Source organism: Lepidochelys kempii, chromosome 1, assembly GCF_965140265.1.
Source record: "Lepidochelys kempii isolate rLepKem1 chromosome 1, rLepKem1.hap2, whole genome shotgun sequence".
Taxonomy (NCBI): Eukaryota; Metazoa; Chordata; order Testudines; family Cheloniidae; genus Lepidochelys; species Lepidochelys kempii.
In genome coordinates this window covers 268021668-268038078 of record NC_133256.1, presented here as the reverse complement: position 1 = coordinate 268038078, position 16411 = coordinate 268021668, and the positions used below count along the sequence as shown (strand labels likewise).

The 16411-nt window shown below is 41.1% G+C and overlaps 2 protein-coding genes across 3 annotated transcripts in view; both read right to left on the bottom strand.

Moving 5' to 3' along the window:
• Positions 1–3213, bottom strand: part of LOC140905017 (uncharacterized protein C3orf20 homolog) — a 64913-nt gene extending 61700 nt beyond the window's left edge. For both annotated transcript variants that reach the window (XR_012156711.1, XM_073327513.1), the window contains exon 1: positions 1474–3213. The gene's annotated coding sequence lies outside the window, so the exon portion shown is untranslated. The remainder of the gene's footprint in view (positions 1–1473) is intronic.
• LOC140909160 (uncharacterized) lies at positions 1499–16411 on the bottom strand. Its single transcript, XM_073337858.1, has 8 exons — positions 16352–16411; positions 13866–13936; positions 11999–12064; positions 11810–11913; positions 7665–8251; positions 7106–7183; positions 4645–4744; positions 1499–1727 (listed from the first exon to the last, which is right to left on the bottom strand). Exons 3-8 carry the CDS (start codon positions 12047–12049, stop codon positions 1499–1501), a joined length of 1149 nt encoding a protein of 382 aa, XP_073193959.1. The 5' UTR covers positions 12050–12064; positions 13866–13936; positions 16352–16411.

Sequence of the window (16411 nt, the reverse complement as noted above, 5' to 3'; positions counted from 1 at the left end):
TAAGCTATTACCAGCAGGACAGTGGGGTGGGAATAGATATTGTTTCATATTCTCTGTGTATATATAAAGCCTGCTGCAGTTTCCACGATATGCATCTGAGGAAGTGAGCTGTAGCTCACGAAAGCTTATGCTCTAATAAATTGGTTAGTCTCTAAGGTGCCACAAGTACTCCTTTTCTTTTTGCGAATACAGACTAACACGGCTGTTACTCTGAAACATTTCTTTGAGTTATAGTTTTACCTACGCCCCATGCACACAGTACAGAGAAAGGGGCAAGTTTTTAAAACATTTCCCTGATGGTTTAGGTGGATTGGCTGGTAACTGTGAAGAACAATGTTTTCTCCTCAGACCAGAGCAACAGAAAAAGTTAAGGCCATTAGGCTCCCTACTCAGAAACTTTCCTTCCCCCTTTTTTGGCGTCTCAAAATTTGGAGCACTATCCATTGATTCCAGCTATAGATCCATTCACACATCTGCTTTCTTCCTCCTTAACTCTCCCCCAACAGCCTGCCCTCCTCCCTGTTATTGATTAGCAGCTCAAATAGCATTCAGTCCGGTTCAGAACTTAGTGGCATTTGTCCAACACTCAGCCGCCCCCACCAGCAGCATGAACAAGACACGGAACCCCCTGCATAAAAAGGGACCTTTCCTCGACTAGTCACCAGGCAAACCCTTTTGTGTGCCATAGCCTTAAGGCCTCTCCTTCACCCACATCAAGAGGTGGGAAGGATGGGCAGGAGAAGACCCACTTTGGAGCTCCAACCTGTTTCTCTTCCCTCATCTTATCCCCCCATTGACCAGTCAGTTGAATATCAGCAGCTGTGAGTAAAAAGGATTGCTCCAGCCTGTCCAACTCTGAGCTAGGAGAAGGAGGTAGGCTCCTCTGTTCCTCCATCTCTCTCACCATCCCAGAGGCTTATGGCTGGCTGGTGAACGTCCAGGTCTGATGGCCTGGGGAAATGGGAAGGGAAGTCTTTGAGTTTTGGTCTCATGCTACACAGCACCAGGCAGGCTGCCTTCTAATCATTAACAAGTGAATATTCCCTCCCTCTCGTCATGACCTCCATGTAACCAGAGGTCCAGGACCTTCCTCTCACCCCTCCTCAATGATCACTCAGGCAGTAGAATCCATGTACTCAGGGGAGGAGTGAGTGAGGTATTAGGGCCCAGAGTCCAGAAGCAGCTCACCACATTGGTAATAGTGCTCACGTTTTTGGTGGGGAGAAGGAATGGGAGGGCCCAGGACCAGCCCACCAAGGCAGATGTCCACTTGATCCATCCAGGTGTGACTCTGTTATTGTACACATCACTGTTACTATTTCAGTGCAGGCCAAGAAGCAGATAAACAAAATGATGATGTCTTGCTCTTTTAAATTTACCTATGATTTAACGCTTCAACTAAACAACTTCTGAATCCTTGTGTATTGCCTTTTGAAACCCGTTCCAAACCCTCTAACCATTGCTATAACTCACTTGTACTGTATGAACTTAAAGGATATTAAATCAAAGATGAGCCATCCATCAGCCCATAATGTAGTTTTCGTAATGCTGGGTCTGCCTGCTTGATTGCTGGTGTTTGGGGTTTTCCATTCAACAGCTCAAATAAGGTCCTGCAGGTCCGCTTCTTAAATTTCTTAGAAATATTTTCTTTAACAGTATCACCATAATGCCGGAGAATGACTGGTCGGTCAAATCCTGCTTCTTTCAGCTTAGATATCTGATCGTTTCTGTTTAGACGGGAGAAAAAAAAATCAGACCTCTAATAATGATAATTTCTCAGAGGGCTAAATCCCACCAGCCTTACCCAGGCAAAACTTCCACTAATATAAAAATGTTTGTCCAGAGTAACAGCTATAGGATTTGCTTCTATATTTCTCCAATACTAACCTATAGTATCAGAAAAATGTGCCCTATTTTTTTCCTTTTCCCTTCCTATGTCCCCCTTCCGATGCAGAAGAATTTGTCAACCCGGCCAGATGTAGGTGGGGTCAAGATAAAATGCCAGATTCCCAGCTCCCCCTTCAACCCAGGGTGATAGATTTCTTTACAGTTAATAGTAATACTTTGCATTTCTAAGTAGTCTACCATCTAAGGAGCTTCCCAACTTGAATGAATTAAGCCTCACAAGCTAATTATTAAACCCATTTCACATACGGGAAAGACAGAGAGCTCAGATTACTTACACAAGATCACATACAGGCCGTTGGCAGAGAGGGAATTAGAAAGAAGCCAGGGAGCAGATCCTCAGCTGGGATAAATTGTCATAGATCCATTGACCTCAAGGGAGATATGACAATTTACCCCTGCTGAGGATCTGTTCCCAGATCTCCTGACCCCCATTCTTGCCTGTTAGTCACTAAATCAGTGTTGAGTTTCCATGTACTTCTTATTTTAGCTTTCACTCTACTTGCTTACTTTAATCTTGTGACCAAGAACAATAAAAAATGGTACTCTTTGTTTTTGACAAGATTTCTGTATATTTCAATATTCTAACTGATCACAAGAGCAGAGCAGATAATCACAGCCAGGGTGGGTGGGTAAACTAAACCAGAATGAGTAGATATAAATTTTAGTCCTACCAGCCTTCAGCCCACATTCTTTTAAATCAGACTTTTGACATTATTTTACTAATCTTTGTGTTGTTTTTATATATTACACTTGGAGAAGATCTTAAAATGAGCATGTTATCTCAAAAGCTTTACACAAATAAAGTCATTAAGAAGGAAAGGCACTACAAAAGAGGTACCAAAACATTAGCTAGTAGACATCTAAGGAGTATTCTTGTCTCCAAACCAAGTTTTCTTACATTTAAAGTTATGTAACAAAACAGGGCTCAGTATTACTTTTTGCTGATCAGGCTAAGTATAAACATTCAATAACATTACATCAAGTGCTATAGCACTTGGCCAGAAATCTGGTGAGAGCACAATGTATTGCAACATGGGGATCAGGATTTCAGTTCCAAGTTGATGGGCCAGTAGGGTCTGCAAACCCTACAGAGGAACCATGTTCAGCTCCTATGGAAGGGAATGCTTTGCCCTGCAGGTGCGGGAGACCGTCCTGTTTGCTGAAGAGCAGCATACATAGTTGCTCTTCGCAGCCAGATGGACAGGTCAGCTGGCCCCACTTCGCAAGGGGGTGGGGGCACTCAAGGGGTAGACCCTCTACCAGCTGCACCATAAACAAGTATAGCTGCACATATCACTTAAGTATCAATATATAGGAGACCTATAAGAGTAACATTAAATATGAAAACTCATACTTTGCATTTTTGCAAACATATAAAATATAGTTATTGGAGATTGGTCTATAGCTATTGGTCTAGTGACCTGAGTGCAGCACTAGAAGCAAATTCTAATCTTTGCTTTTACACCAACTCGCGAAGGGGCTTGGGTAAGTCATTTGAATTTTGCCTCAGTTTCCCCATCCATAAAACAGTGACAACAAACCTTTTAATGACAACATGAGGATTAATTAGTGTTTGTAAAACACTTAAATTTAAAATCCCTAGCATTTATTATAATTATTACATACACTAGTTGCTAAAACCCCATAAACCTAGTCTTAATAATCATTTTATCTAAGATATACAAGCCTTATTCAATCTAAAGATGTATAATATATGACAATAGTCAATATACTGAATTGTGAGTGGAATATTAAAATATATAACAGATACTGAAACTGTGCTGTAGTTACAGATTTACACACACACACACACCTTCGTTAACTGCTTTTTTTTAGCAGTTAATTGTTTGTTTTATAAACAATTAGTATTTATATTTAGTAATTATCTTAACTCGTCATTAAATCTGGCCTGGCTTATAAAACTAGTACCTACTATTTAAAACATTTAGACCCCAATTCTCCACTGTGTCTAAATGTGGCAGCTACAGGAAGCTAGTTGCAGCTCCCTGACTCAGGGCCACCCAGCAGTCGTGATGTAAATTGGAGCAGAAGGGCAGAACAGAGCTCAGATACCTCCTGTTCCCAGTCCACCCTGTAACCTCACAGCTTCCATTTTACGCTGGCCATTGGGAGATGGCTGATATAGGAGAAGGCTACAAGTTCTATGCCAGCAAAGATTCCCCCTGAACAGCAAAAACACTCTGCTGGAATCTCCAGGGGTTTAAGGACACTTTGTGCTGTGTAAAACACAGAAGTGTCAAGTGTAAGCAAAACAAAGAGGCCTAGCTGAACCAGAGAATCCAGCCCTTGGGATATAATCCTGCAGTTCTTCTGAGGCCCTGATTAAGGACAGCAGGCTTGAGTTTATGGCACAGCTGTGGAAACCCAGAGTGGTATTTAAAAGTCAAGATTGTAAAATGTATCTAAACAAGTTGTCAGGACTGCTGCTGGAGATTAGTGATAATCTGAAAAGATGAATCCTGACCTGTCATTAATGCCCAAGAAATGCCTCTGCTGAAGGAGTTATTGTTATTAGAAGATGAACATTAAAATAAAAGTGGATTACTCCTTTATAGGAATAGTGAAGTTTCAGTTGGTTTCTCAGAATTTTCAGAGAAATAATGCTCTCAGTTGAGATTGTTTGAAACATCTCCCATCATTTCACTTTCTAATACTATTGCTATATATATTAATCCCCAGTATGAATAAAGGGACACAGAAACCCCTGCTTGATACATTTGTATCTGAGCTTGTCGTAGTCTCTCCACCGCCCAGGCAAAAGGCACTTTCCATTCAAGATCTTCAGACTTAGAGTCAGAATGCAGGAAACTCCAACCTTAAGAAACAACACAAGAGCTCAGAATTAGATATAGCAAAGGACAGAGTTGCATTTAAGCGTCATTCCTATTCTAAGGCATTCAGCAATAACCATGTAAGGCTCACTGACATTATTTTAAAAAATGATTACGTCTCAGGAGTTGTTTATGTTCTCAATCAGCGTATTTACTTTGCAGAATACCATGTTAGTAGGCAGGAAAGTGCCTTCCAAACTCCTTTAGTTGAAAAACAAAGAACAAAGATATCTATAGAGACTGAGGGCCTCAAAGGACTGGACAAGTCAGATAAGCTTCAGTTCAGCACTTTATCTGAACTCCAAACCCTCTGAAGTTTATCAGTCACCTTTCATTTTCCCCACAGCCTGAGCAGCCTGGCACTGCTGCTCAGATGGGCTGGATGCAGCACCCAGTTGAGTCCTTAGACAATACCCCAAGCTTTAGCTAGAAAAAGTCATTGGAGAACTAAGCCACATCTACGCCATTGAATCAGTAGTGTGCAGTGCTATGAACAGCAACGAGGCAGTCTCTATACTACTTTTCTTTTTTGGATACATTTCTATCTGGTGTCCACCACTACAGCTGCACTGTTCTTTGTGTCTCTATTGCACAGTTCCCAGCTCAGCTCCTTGCAGCATTAGTTTGTGGGTGTAGTTGCAAAGGGCCTTATTAGAGCTCAAGGGATTGTGAGAGAAGAGATAAAACACACACAACTCCCTGAGGCGCTCAGCCATTTCCATAGCATTTTCTCAGGAACAGGAAGAATGGTCAGAGTTTAATCTTTGTTTGGTCAGACAATTTTCTTCTGGCGCTCCTAGTAAAATCATAGCCGAGAGCCCCAGAAGGCCCAGGAGAGGTGATGGAAGGTGTATGTAGCTACAGACAGCCAGACAATGAGCCCAGCAACAGATGGAATTCATTGGCAAAGTTCAGCTGCCCTGATTCTGTGTACCACTTCACGGTGAAGTTAGCCAGGTGACAGCTGCTTTTGGGTCAGAACTACAGGCACTGGATGGTGAGATTAAATGGTTTGGGGTACTCTAGCAACGATGGCTGCAGAACTTAAACTTGCAGCAACAGACCAGCTAAATGGAAGTTCCTTTCCCCACAGAAAAGGGTAGTGACTGCCCTGAGGAAGCTGGTTACCCCAGACAGCTACTGATTGGTTGGGCATTAGTATGGGGTTGGGAAATCCACAGTAGATACTGTTTTCAGAACAATATATTAAGTGCTGAAGGGGTGTGCGATCAAGATGGCAGACGATCCAGAGATCATTGCGAATGTTGGGTAAGTGGGCTGCTTATCTATGCAAGGAACCAAGTGCCCTTTCTGTGCACCCAGCAATTCATTAACCCCCAGAGCATAATAACAGAAATGGATGCCACTCCATGGTGGTGCAACCCTTGCTGGCTCATCATGATGACTCCTTTATGTTCACGATGCGTGATGCCAGAATATCTAGTGACTCTGGGCTTTTCGGAAAAGGATAGTGGGGCCCATTCTTCCCACCCCACAACATAGATATTTATGGATCCTCCCTGTCCTAGAGGCTGAGCGTGCAGCCTCTGCAGCTGGTTCGTTCAGCCTCGCCCAGTGCAGAAGGTAAGGATCACATGCAGAGAGTCACTGTCAAGAAGCCACCAGATGAACTCCACAGGAGGTGAGGGGAAGAAAGTGGGTAAAATGACACTTTTTTACAGAGCAACATTTTTAAAGAAGTCTAATGAGTAATACAAAGTAAAACAGGGCTTCACTTCAGATTATGCTATTGGGCCATAAAATTACTGTGATTTACATTAAAGTCAGTGCATTACAGATCCCCTTAAGTGAAAAAGTTATGGAACGCGTAAAGGACCAGGCAGGTTTTAGCAGAAAGAGGGTTAAAAACTCGTCCCAAAACAGTGAACTGTCCTGCTTTCTGCCAACAGAGATAAGTGGATCTGCAAGTGCTTCTCAAAGGAAGGCTGATGAGTCTCATTGGCAGTGGGCAACTTATTGTGGAGGGTTTGGGTATCTAAACCTGCAGGCATGGAGCTAGGGCAGAGTGTGATCTAGGTGGCTTGTTGGGTCTTGATTTGTATGACAGTGGAAGTGAGGGTTTGATCTGAGGCAGTGTCAATGGCTGTGACAAGCCTTCTGTTTAATGTTTTGTAGGAGAGCAGAAATTTTCTGTTCTTCTATAACAAACCTCACCCACACCGGGGCTTTAACTCAATTCAAGCATGCAGAATCCCTTGCCTGTTTTACTGCTGTTCTGACCAGCTTGTCACAAACACTTAACACCAAAGATACAGGTGTACAGTTTCCTCCAAAAATATCTACTCACTGTGGGATTTTAGCCTTCTGTATGCAGAGCACCTTACCTCTTTCCTCAGACAGTTTAGATGACAGTGAGAAACTGATTGTGACAGGTAAGTGGATATCATGTTGTGTAACAGGAGCTAAACAAGAGGAAAAGGGAAACAGAGTGCTTGTAAACATGGGGCAAGCCAATTTCTTAAAAAAGATTTTCTCTTTTAAGCAGAAAGACTGCAATTTTATACAAAGAGCTGAACAAGACTTGTCCAAGACCAATGGCTCGGCACTAATTATTGTGATACCGATGAACTTTCTTGGCCCAATATTTCATTGCTGTTTCACTCACCTTGAAATGGGAAACAGTAAGTGCTTTGATGAATGGTTTGAAACATTGCCTAGTTTCGCTGTCATTGTTACACTAAGTGTTTGTACCTCTAACTTTAGCCGCAAGGCTATTTCGCAATGTTCTAAAGCAATATTTCTCAGTGAGTCATAACACATCCCTGCACAGCCAACAGGCACTCTAGCCTAACATGAAGAATTTTCTTTTTTCTAGCTGCGCCAGTGTGGCCACCTTCTCTAACCTAAATATTAGAGCAAAACACAGTTGCACATTCTACTTGCCTTTGTCTCCTACAGGCTTATTTGGTGCCATTTCAGGATTCCTTTTTTCCTTTGCACAATCCGCAGGTAAAACACTCTTCTTGCACTGACTTTTTGCACATTGAGTCATTTCATGATCCATATATTCAGACCCCGGTGCCATCTTGTCACAATCTTCTGATGCTTGGCCTTTCCCTGATCTTATGCTTTTGTACCTCAGGGACTGCTGGTGCCTTTTACTGTAATCAGCACCTTCAGTGAGCTCCTTCCAGCTGTCGTTCAGGAGATTTACAATTCCCTGAGGGAAAATAATGTCATAGCTAGCAAAGAGCTGCAATATTTCTCCAAGTTCATGTAAGATGGTGGGAGCCATGTACTTATATTCATCCAACAGGCTCGGCTGTATTTCTTCATCTGCTGGAAGGATTGAAGGCATTTGAGAGGGCTTTGAGCTGGGAACTTCACTGCTAGTTTTGCATAGGGAAGAGCCAGATATCTGAGGCAGAAATGGATATTTCTCTCTTCTTGCTGTATCATCTTTTAAGAAACTGTCTTCATTTCCTTCCACATGTTCTGCTGTACAACCAGGATTCCTGCATTTGACCAGGCTGGGGAAAAGATATTATACCTTTTAAGTAACAATTATTTTTGTTAAATAATATAACCAGGGAGTATATACAGCAGAAAGATGTCCACCTTGAAGCGAACATTCCTGCCTACAGCCTCAGCAGACAGGCCAATGATTGAATCGATATGGACACTGCGCTAATTTGTCACCCCCAGAAGCGGTGCTTCTAGGTCAAGCTGAAACACTGACAAGGCTGTATGGTGAAACTTAACACAGCTATAGCAGCAGCTGAAAGACTTTCTATAGACTTCAGTATGCTTTGGATCACTTAAAATAAATTCACTTACAACAACTATGTCTGCCCCTCTTAATAATGACACAACACGGTCATTGTTTTCGTAAACGATTTCCTCTCTCATAAATAAAATTAATATCAAATAAGTTCAAGGTTCTGCTTTTTAAGGGTGACTTCCATTAAACTGGGCTTTGGATGTCCAAAGAGGGCTTCACAGGTTGTTTGTTTTTTTCACTTTAGAAATATGTATGAGAAATATCAATTCTGCTCTTCCCTGGTTGTGGGAGGTATTGGAGCATACTTGTTTTGAACTCTCACACCTTAGTTGAAGGGGTGGAGGTGTTCAATCTTTACCAAAGATGTCTTTTATTCAGAATAGGTATTAACAAAGAAGGTTTTAAACCCAGTCCTGCAAACTTTTGCAGGTGCTTAATTTCAAGCATGATTAGTTTCAATGGGAATGTCTCACATACTTAAAGCTAATCGTGAGCGTACATGTTTGCCAAGGCCTTAAACAACCTGGGTAAAATTGTCAGCACTACCAAAGTGATTTTGGAACCTGAATCCCTTTTTCAAAAATGACTTAGGTGCTAAAGAGCTTCAGTCTCACTGAAAGCAAATAGCCTCCTAAGTCACTTTGGTGTTTCTGAAAAATGTATCCTCTGACTAAAAATCTCTTTCCCTCTCCGTTGCTCAACTTTTACTCTCGTGACTCTTGTGATGTCAACATTTCACTAGTTCTCTGTTCACCATAGAGTCTTCCAGGACCGACAAAACCCGAATTTCCAATGCTAAAACCAATTAGCCATCTACCCCGTCTTTTTGAAATTACCATCCCTATCCAACCTTTTGTAACTTTATATTTAATAAAGAAGTATTTTTTAAAAGGCATATGACCATTTTATTTCTTTCCAATTCACCTTTAACTCTTGCAACCTTACCGCTTATAGCCAATAATTCCAAGGGGGTCTGGAGTGCCATAAAGTTAATGGCCACTACTGAGATCTGTAGCAAGGCAGTGAAGCATCATTCAAAAAGAATTTCATAAATCACTTACAAGGTATAAAGTGACTTGTAAAGGCGCACTAAACTGATAAGGAGCTCATTAGCATGCTAATGCTGGAGATTTCCCATTAATTTGTGCCAACTAATAGGGTTCTCCAGGCAGGTGTGTCCATCTCTCTGCAGGAAAAATATCAGTTTTAAAAATCAAAACAAATATTTATGTGATGCACCTTGCCTAAAGAATCCACCAGCAAAAACTAATTCACATCTTTCAAAATATTTACACCTCTCCCCTAAGGAACCATGCTGATATTTATTGCCTCCTAGTGAATCAGACAGCAGATGAGACTTTATGAAATTCAGATAGTGCCATGCAAATTAAGGAAGCATCTGTACTTGTTTAAGCATCAGCAAATTGGTAGTGATTTCACCTTTTAGAAATAAATAGCGGAGCATCGCTCAATAATCACTTGGAGGGAAAGGGCCACCTGTTGAATCATCTACCCCACTTCCTGTAACACCTGGGCTTTCCTTGGAGGTCTCCCAGGTCATGAGTAGTCAGAGCAGAAATCTGTTTGTTTTATGAGATCAGTAGCTATCCCATCAAGGGGCACCACATTATACTGGTTTGACCTAATGGACGCACACCATAATAAAAGTACACTTTGAAAGTGCTCCTGTCACCTCCTGCATGTTGCATCCAGGATGGTAAGGAATGATTTAAAATAATCCTTCTGATAGCTTGACACTGACTAAAGATAATCATTATATTTAGCAAATTGTACCATGTATTTTTATTATTTATTATGTGCATTACCATAGTGCTTTATATTTACAAAAAGAGCCATGCACACATGTAGGGCCAGATCCTGCAACTGGACCTGTGGAAGTGACACCCCAGTCACTTCAGTGGGTTGCCAGTGACAACTCACATAGATCCGGTTACAAGACCTAGCGCTAGGTCATTAATCTGAACAATCATAGGTACTGACTCCAGCGTGCTCCAGCCCTGGAGCACCCACATAAAAGAAATGGTGGGTGCTGAGCATCCACCGGCATTCTTCTTATCAACACCTCCCCCTACCCCCAGCACCTCCCACCTGCCGATCACTTCCTCCCTCTCCCTCCCAGAAGGGAAGAGGAAGAGGCAGGGTGGGGTTGGGGCCTTGGGAGAAGGGGTGGGGTGGGATGGAGCTGGGGGAACCCCCCCCCGCAAACGTCAGAAAGTAGGCACCTATGTGAACAATACCCCTACAATTCAGGTCAGTGCTGTTTCCATTTTACAGATTGGGGAACTGAGACACAGAGAAGTTAAAGGACTTGTTCACGGTCACATAGGAAATTAATCACAGAACCAGGAATTAGAATTTAGGGGTTCCTAGGTTTCAGTCCTCTAAACCAGGGGTTCTCAACCTGTTTCTTTTGGAGGCCTCCCCAAACATGCTATAAATCTCCACGGCCCACCTGTGCCACAATAACTGGTTTTCTAAATATAAAAGCCAGGACTGGCGTTAAGGGGTAGCAAGCTGGGAAATTGCCCAGGGCCCCATGCCAGAGGGGGCACTGTGAAGCTAAGTTGTTCAGACTCCTGCTTCAGCCTCAGGTGGCAGGGTTCAGGGCCCCAGGCTTCAGCCCCATGCAGTGGGACTCTGTCTTTAGGCTCTGGGCCCCAGCAAGTCAGACCCCCTGAAACCTGCTCCCGGTCCCCCCTCCCCCAGGGGGCCCCGAAGCCCTGGTTGAGAACCACTGCTGTGAACTATCCATCATTCCACGCTGCTTCTCAATGTCATTGTAAGGTCCATAGGGCAGGAATATTTTTGTCGTCATTATTATCTGCTATTTGTATTATGGTAGTGCCTGAATATCCCAGCCAAGCCTGTGGCCACTTGCTGCTAGCTACTGTGTAAAGCTGGAGTAAGAAACAGTCTCTTCCCTGAAGAGCTTGCAATCATCATATAGTGTGTTTCTCTGGGGTACTTAGGAGAACGTTTCCTAAATTTGCAGAGCTGAATTGTAACCATTAAAGATTTTAGGTGCAAACTCATTTTCTTTTTACTTTAAGTAAATTTTAGGTTATCATTGGCCATTACTGGCAGTTTTTTTAGATTGTTTTTAAGTTAAAAACAATTAATCATATTGAAACAAACTCAAAGGGAGATTTCTCAAAGGCACAAATGGGAATCCAGGGAAGTTGGGTGTTTTACACCCATTTCTGCCTTTGAAAATTTTCTTCTCAACTACTAATTGGTGGAAACTGAATCACATGTATTGCCACCAGCATCATATGAACTCCCTTACCTGGGAATAAAGCCCGTGGGATGAGAATTTGTGGTGAGTGAATTGAAATCAGTGGCTAGTTCTCCTGGTAGTTTCTTGCCCCGTTCTTTTGTTCTAGATTTCAGCTAAAACAAAATATATATTTTGGATTAAACATGTAAATGCTGGGGGGAAAAGAAACAATACTGTGCTAAAGATGAAAGGAAATACCTGGTCAAAGAAATATATGGGTCCTGGCTCCAGGGTTACCGGCAGCGGCATTTTCTCCCTTTGTTCCTAGAAGGATGAGAATGTGATTATGCCAACAGAAAGTGGGAATGAAAAGTATTAGTATTTTCTGCAATATGATTAAGGTAACATTATTGTTTTCATTGCGAGACGCTGAAAATCCTATCCAGTTAACATAGAAACCACCGCCTTAGGAACAGCAACAAAATGTTGCATAATTAATTTTTAAAATGTTTTAGCTGTGTTAAAAATTATATGAAGTTCAAAAAAATTCAGTTTATCAATTTTTGACACATTCATGTTCGTATTGCTCCACACTAGCTTCAGCAACTTCTTGTGGCGTATTATCTGTAATGACTTTTCTTTGGTTTACTATGTGGATAAAAATGTAAAAATGGCAGCCAGTGTCATTTTGAGAAGTGACTATCACCCTGTGTGTACACAAGCAAACTTCACCAAATAGGGTTTTTATTATGCCTTTTTCACAGATATATAACAGGTATCTTAAATATGTATTCAGGAAATATTGTTTCAAGTCTAAGGCCTTGATCCTGGAAGGAGCTCCACACAGGTAGACGCCTGCAGCCATACAAAGTCAATGGGTCTCTGCTTGGCGGCAGGGGTCTGACTGCATGGAGCACTTTATAGGAGCAGGGCCTAAAACATGTTTGTGTGGAGATGTAGATATACTGAAATAACTATTTATCAAGTAAACCATCTGGGAATTTTAAAAGTGTAGATCTATACAATAGACTGGAAATTATTTTTTTTCAGTTATGTAACATTAATCTTATCACCTTTTAAAAACAATTGTTCTTAAATGAAATGCAAGGGAGGGTGCAACTGCAAAAGAGTTGACCTGTTGAATACACAAAGATCTGCATTTGAACATGCACGTAGATGTGCCCCGGTTTGTGTGTACAAATGACAGTCGGTGCACTCCAACTTATGGTTTTTGCAGCAAGATAGGGGAACATGAATTTTCACAGATACACTCAAGCTCTTTGAAAATCTGGCCTCAAAATGACATTAAGATTATGACAAAACTGATACAAGAAAGGAAATTCAGAATTCATGCTGACAGGCTGCACGTAAATTGTGGCTTGGTGAAAAAGGTATGTGCCAATGGCCAGGACTTAGGAAAACAGGCTGCCAGGATTAAGTCTGAGTTTCTTGGCTTCTGTCAATCGTGTCACTTTTAACTTTGATTGCATATTTTTTTTTTCTGTTTTAAATACAAATTTTGAAAGGGAACTTTCAGAATAAAAAGAGACATTTATTTTGCTCATGCTACAAACTCAGATATCTTTAACAATATCTGTAACTCTCATAATTAATATTACTGATTATTTTAGTTAAGGAGAATCTAGTGGCAAAGTGTAGGACCCACCTCCCTTCTCTATGTTCAGAAATGGGGTGATGAGAGAATCTCTCTCTCTCTCAGAATGAGTATATAAAAGACACTTTCTCTGGTATAGTAAGCTGCTTTCTTTGTCAGACATCTACTTTTACTTTGTCAGACATCTCCAATCTTCGGGGCTGATGCTGAAGCCTTTACTCATGTGAATAGTTCCACTAGTTTCAGTGGGTTTACATGTGAGTAAGGGCTGCAAGTTTGGGCCCTAAGCTTGGAAGAGAAGTACTAAAATCTCATAAACATGCAACTGAATGAATGAAATTAGCAACAGAAGTACATTTGATAAATACATTGATACTCCACTTCAGAGTTGAATGTAGACTGTTCATTGCCTATTCCCCCTCCATTTCCCTCGTACAATAAACACATAAAGGACATCTCCCTTTCTTGGCATAAATATAAGAATTGAATGAAGAAAAAAGCATAACATACCCTGAAAGAAGCCTTTCCTTGAAGAACAGAACTTCTTTTGCTAGTAAAAAGATGCAAATGCAAACTGCCTCCTTAGAAAGAGAGAAAAGGAGGTGTGTCAATGTGCTGTCTTTCTACACCGAGTTTAAAGTCCTGTTGCTTAGTAACCACATACTCTGGACTGTACTCAACTATAATCCCTTTTCTTAACTTCTCCAGCCCATGTATGCTTGTGTCTGGAGAGTTAGCTTTCAGTCCCTTCCTCCACCCCCAAAAATTGTTTTCATGTATTTCTTTCTCAAGACTCTACACTGGCTCTACCATCCATTTTATTTGGCTACTGTCAAATAGAATGTCATATTTCAAAACACAGGATTACCTAACATCATGCAGTTTAAACACGAACAACAGGAGACTGACTTTAACGGAGAAAGGGCCCAAACGCAAGTTAGTGAGTGAATCCCTCAAGATGTGGATAGCACTGAGCTCTTCTTAAACCTTGGGGATCAGTCCCAAAGGAGCAGGACAAGCTCTCCAGCATACAGTTATTGATACATATTTATGATTTGTTATCACTTTATTAAGTCAATTCCATTTCTTTATATCACTTTATTAATTCTTCTATTTTAAAAATGTGGTTCCCATTTACCGTCTTCTATTATTCATGCCATCCTGCCATTTATTGCCACTAATGAGTTAGTCATGCCAGTTTTAACTCATTACAGTATTTCATTTCCTCTGTTATTTTTGTATTCATTTCTTGTCACCTTTGTAAACTACTACTGCCACTGATTCTTTCTCCTATCACACATGTGCTACTTTGCTCTTCTCACCCCCTCCCTTATTCACCGTGGCTTGTGTTCTCATGCTCTGGATTTTCAGCTCTGCATTGTTATTACTCTCACTTTTTCTTCTCTCCACCACTGCTCAATATCATCTCCTCCTCTCTAGTCCCCTCCTGACCTACTGGGCTTCCATAAACTTGCAGACCTCCATTATCTCTAACCCCTGCTATGTAATTGGGAAAACAAATGGGCTGGAAAATTTCCTAATCTTATGAAAAATTAAGGAGCAGGATAGGGAGCACCACTCAGTGCATCTGTCCCAGTCCACCATGGCTGCCTCCCTCAGCTCCCCAGAAGGGACAATGGCTATATGTGAAGCTGAAAAACAAAAAAAGTACTGGAAAATGGGAACAGTAAATGGAAAACCAGCAAAGACAACTACAAACAACCAAAACCACTTGGAGGGGAAAGGGTTATGGACCCGCAGGACTATAATAGGCACAATACAGATGATATGCACAAATAAAAACAATAAATAAAAATGAAGGCTTGTCCAGATTAAAAAACAAAAAACACCTGCTCTGTGCATCCTCCCTCCTATCTAATTAGAAAACCACACAGCAAAGAAATAGATTAAAGCTGTCCGAGGCAGTAGTAACATTATATATATAGCTATGCAATATATTGTTAATAAAACGAAAGGCTGATCCTTTGTGGCCTACCCTAATCAGCTACACACTGCAGAGATCCTGATCAGGGAGCATGAATAACAGAATAGCAGAAATGGGAACAGTGTTAAAAAGTTAGCAGCCTTGTCTACACACAAAAGTTGTACCGTTTTAACTATACTGGTACAACTTTCAGTGGATACAGTTATACCAGTATAAATATGCTTATATCAGTATACTTTATTCCCGTACAGGAAGGGAAATAAACGATACTGTCATAAAGCAGCTTTTTACTGGCATAACTCTGTCCATATAGGGGTTGTACTGGTATAGTTATAATATTCTAGTATGAAAAATATCAGACCCCTGACTGACATAGTTATACCAGTACAAAAACTGTGGGTAGACCAGGCCTAGTGGTATCAGGAATGAAGTTGACTTAATTAATGAAGTGGTGATGAATGGCAGCACAGCTGTTCTCCCTTTTTGTTTTTATACTACTTTACATCTATATTGTGTTTTACAAGCAAAGGATGTGGGAATTCTACAAATGTCAATGTATGGCATTTCCCTCACATTGTTTCCATCCCCAGCAAGCAAGACTGGTGGGTGGACAAGGGCTATAGCGATAGAAACAATGGAAAGATTTTTTGTATTTGGAATAGTCTATCTGGTCTGTCCCTGTGAAAGATAGGATGGACTAGTGGTCCCTCTGAACAGCAGGATTAGAAACCAGGATCTCGGGTATACTAATCTCAGCTCTGTGTATAACTCTTGCTCCATGTGAACTTTGGCAAATTACTTAACTTCTCTTCCTCACTTTTCTAACTCTAAAATCAGGCTCTTGTGAGGCTAAGGGTTCACTGCTCTTTCCAAGCAACTCCTGTCTCAGAGCCGACAACTCACTATACCTAATACACTACTATATCTAAACACCATGGTATTTATCCATGACAGGTACTGAAAGATTGTAACTTATCAATACTCATAATCATTGTGAGATGTATGTATGGATAATATTTCAGCAATAATGTAACTATATTGAAAACTATACCTTATTATGACTTGAAGTACAAGTTAGTCACCAGCAAATTGTATGTCTCAGTAATGATTC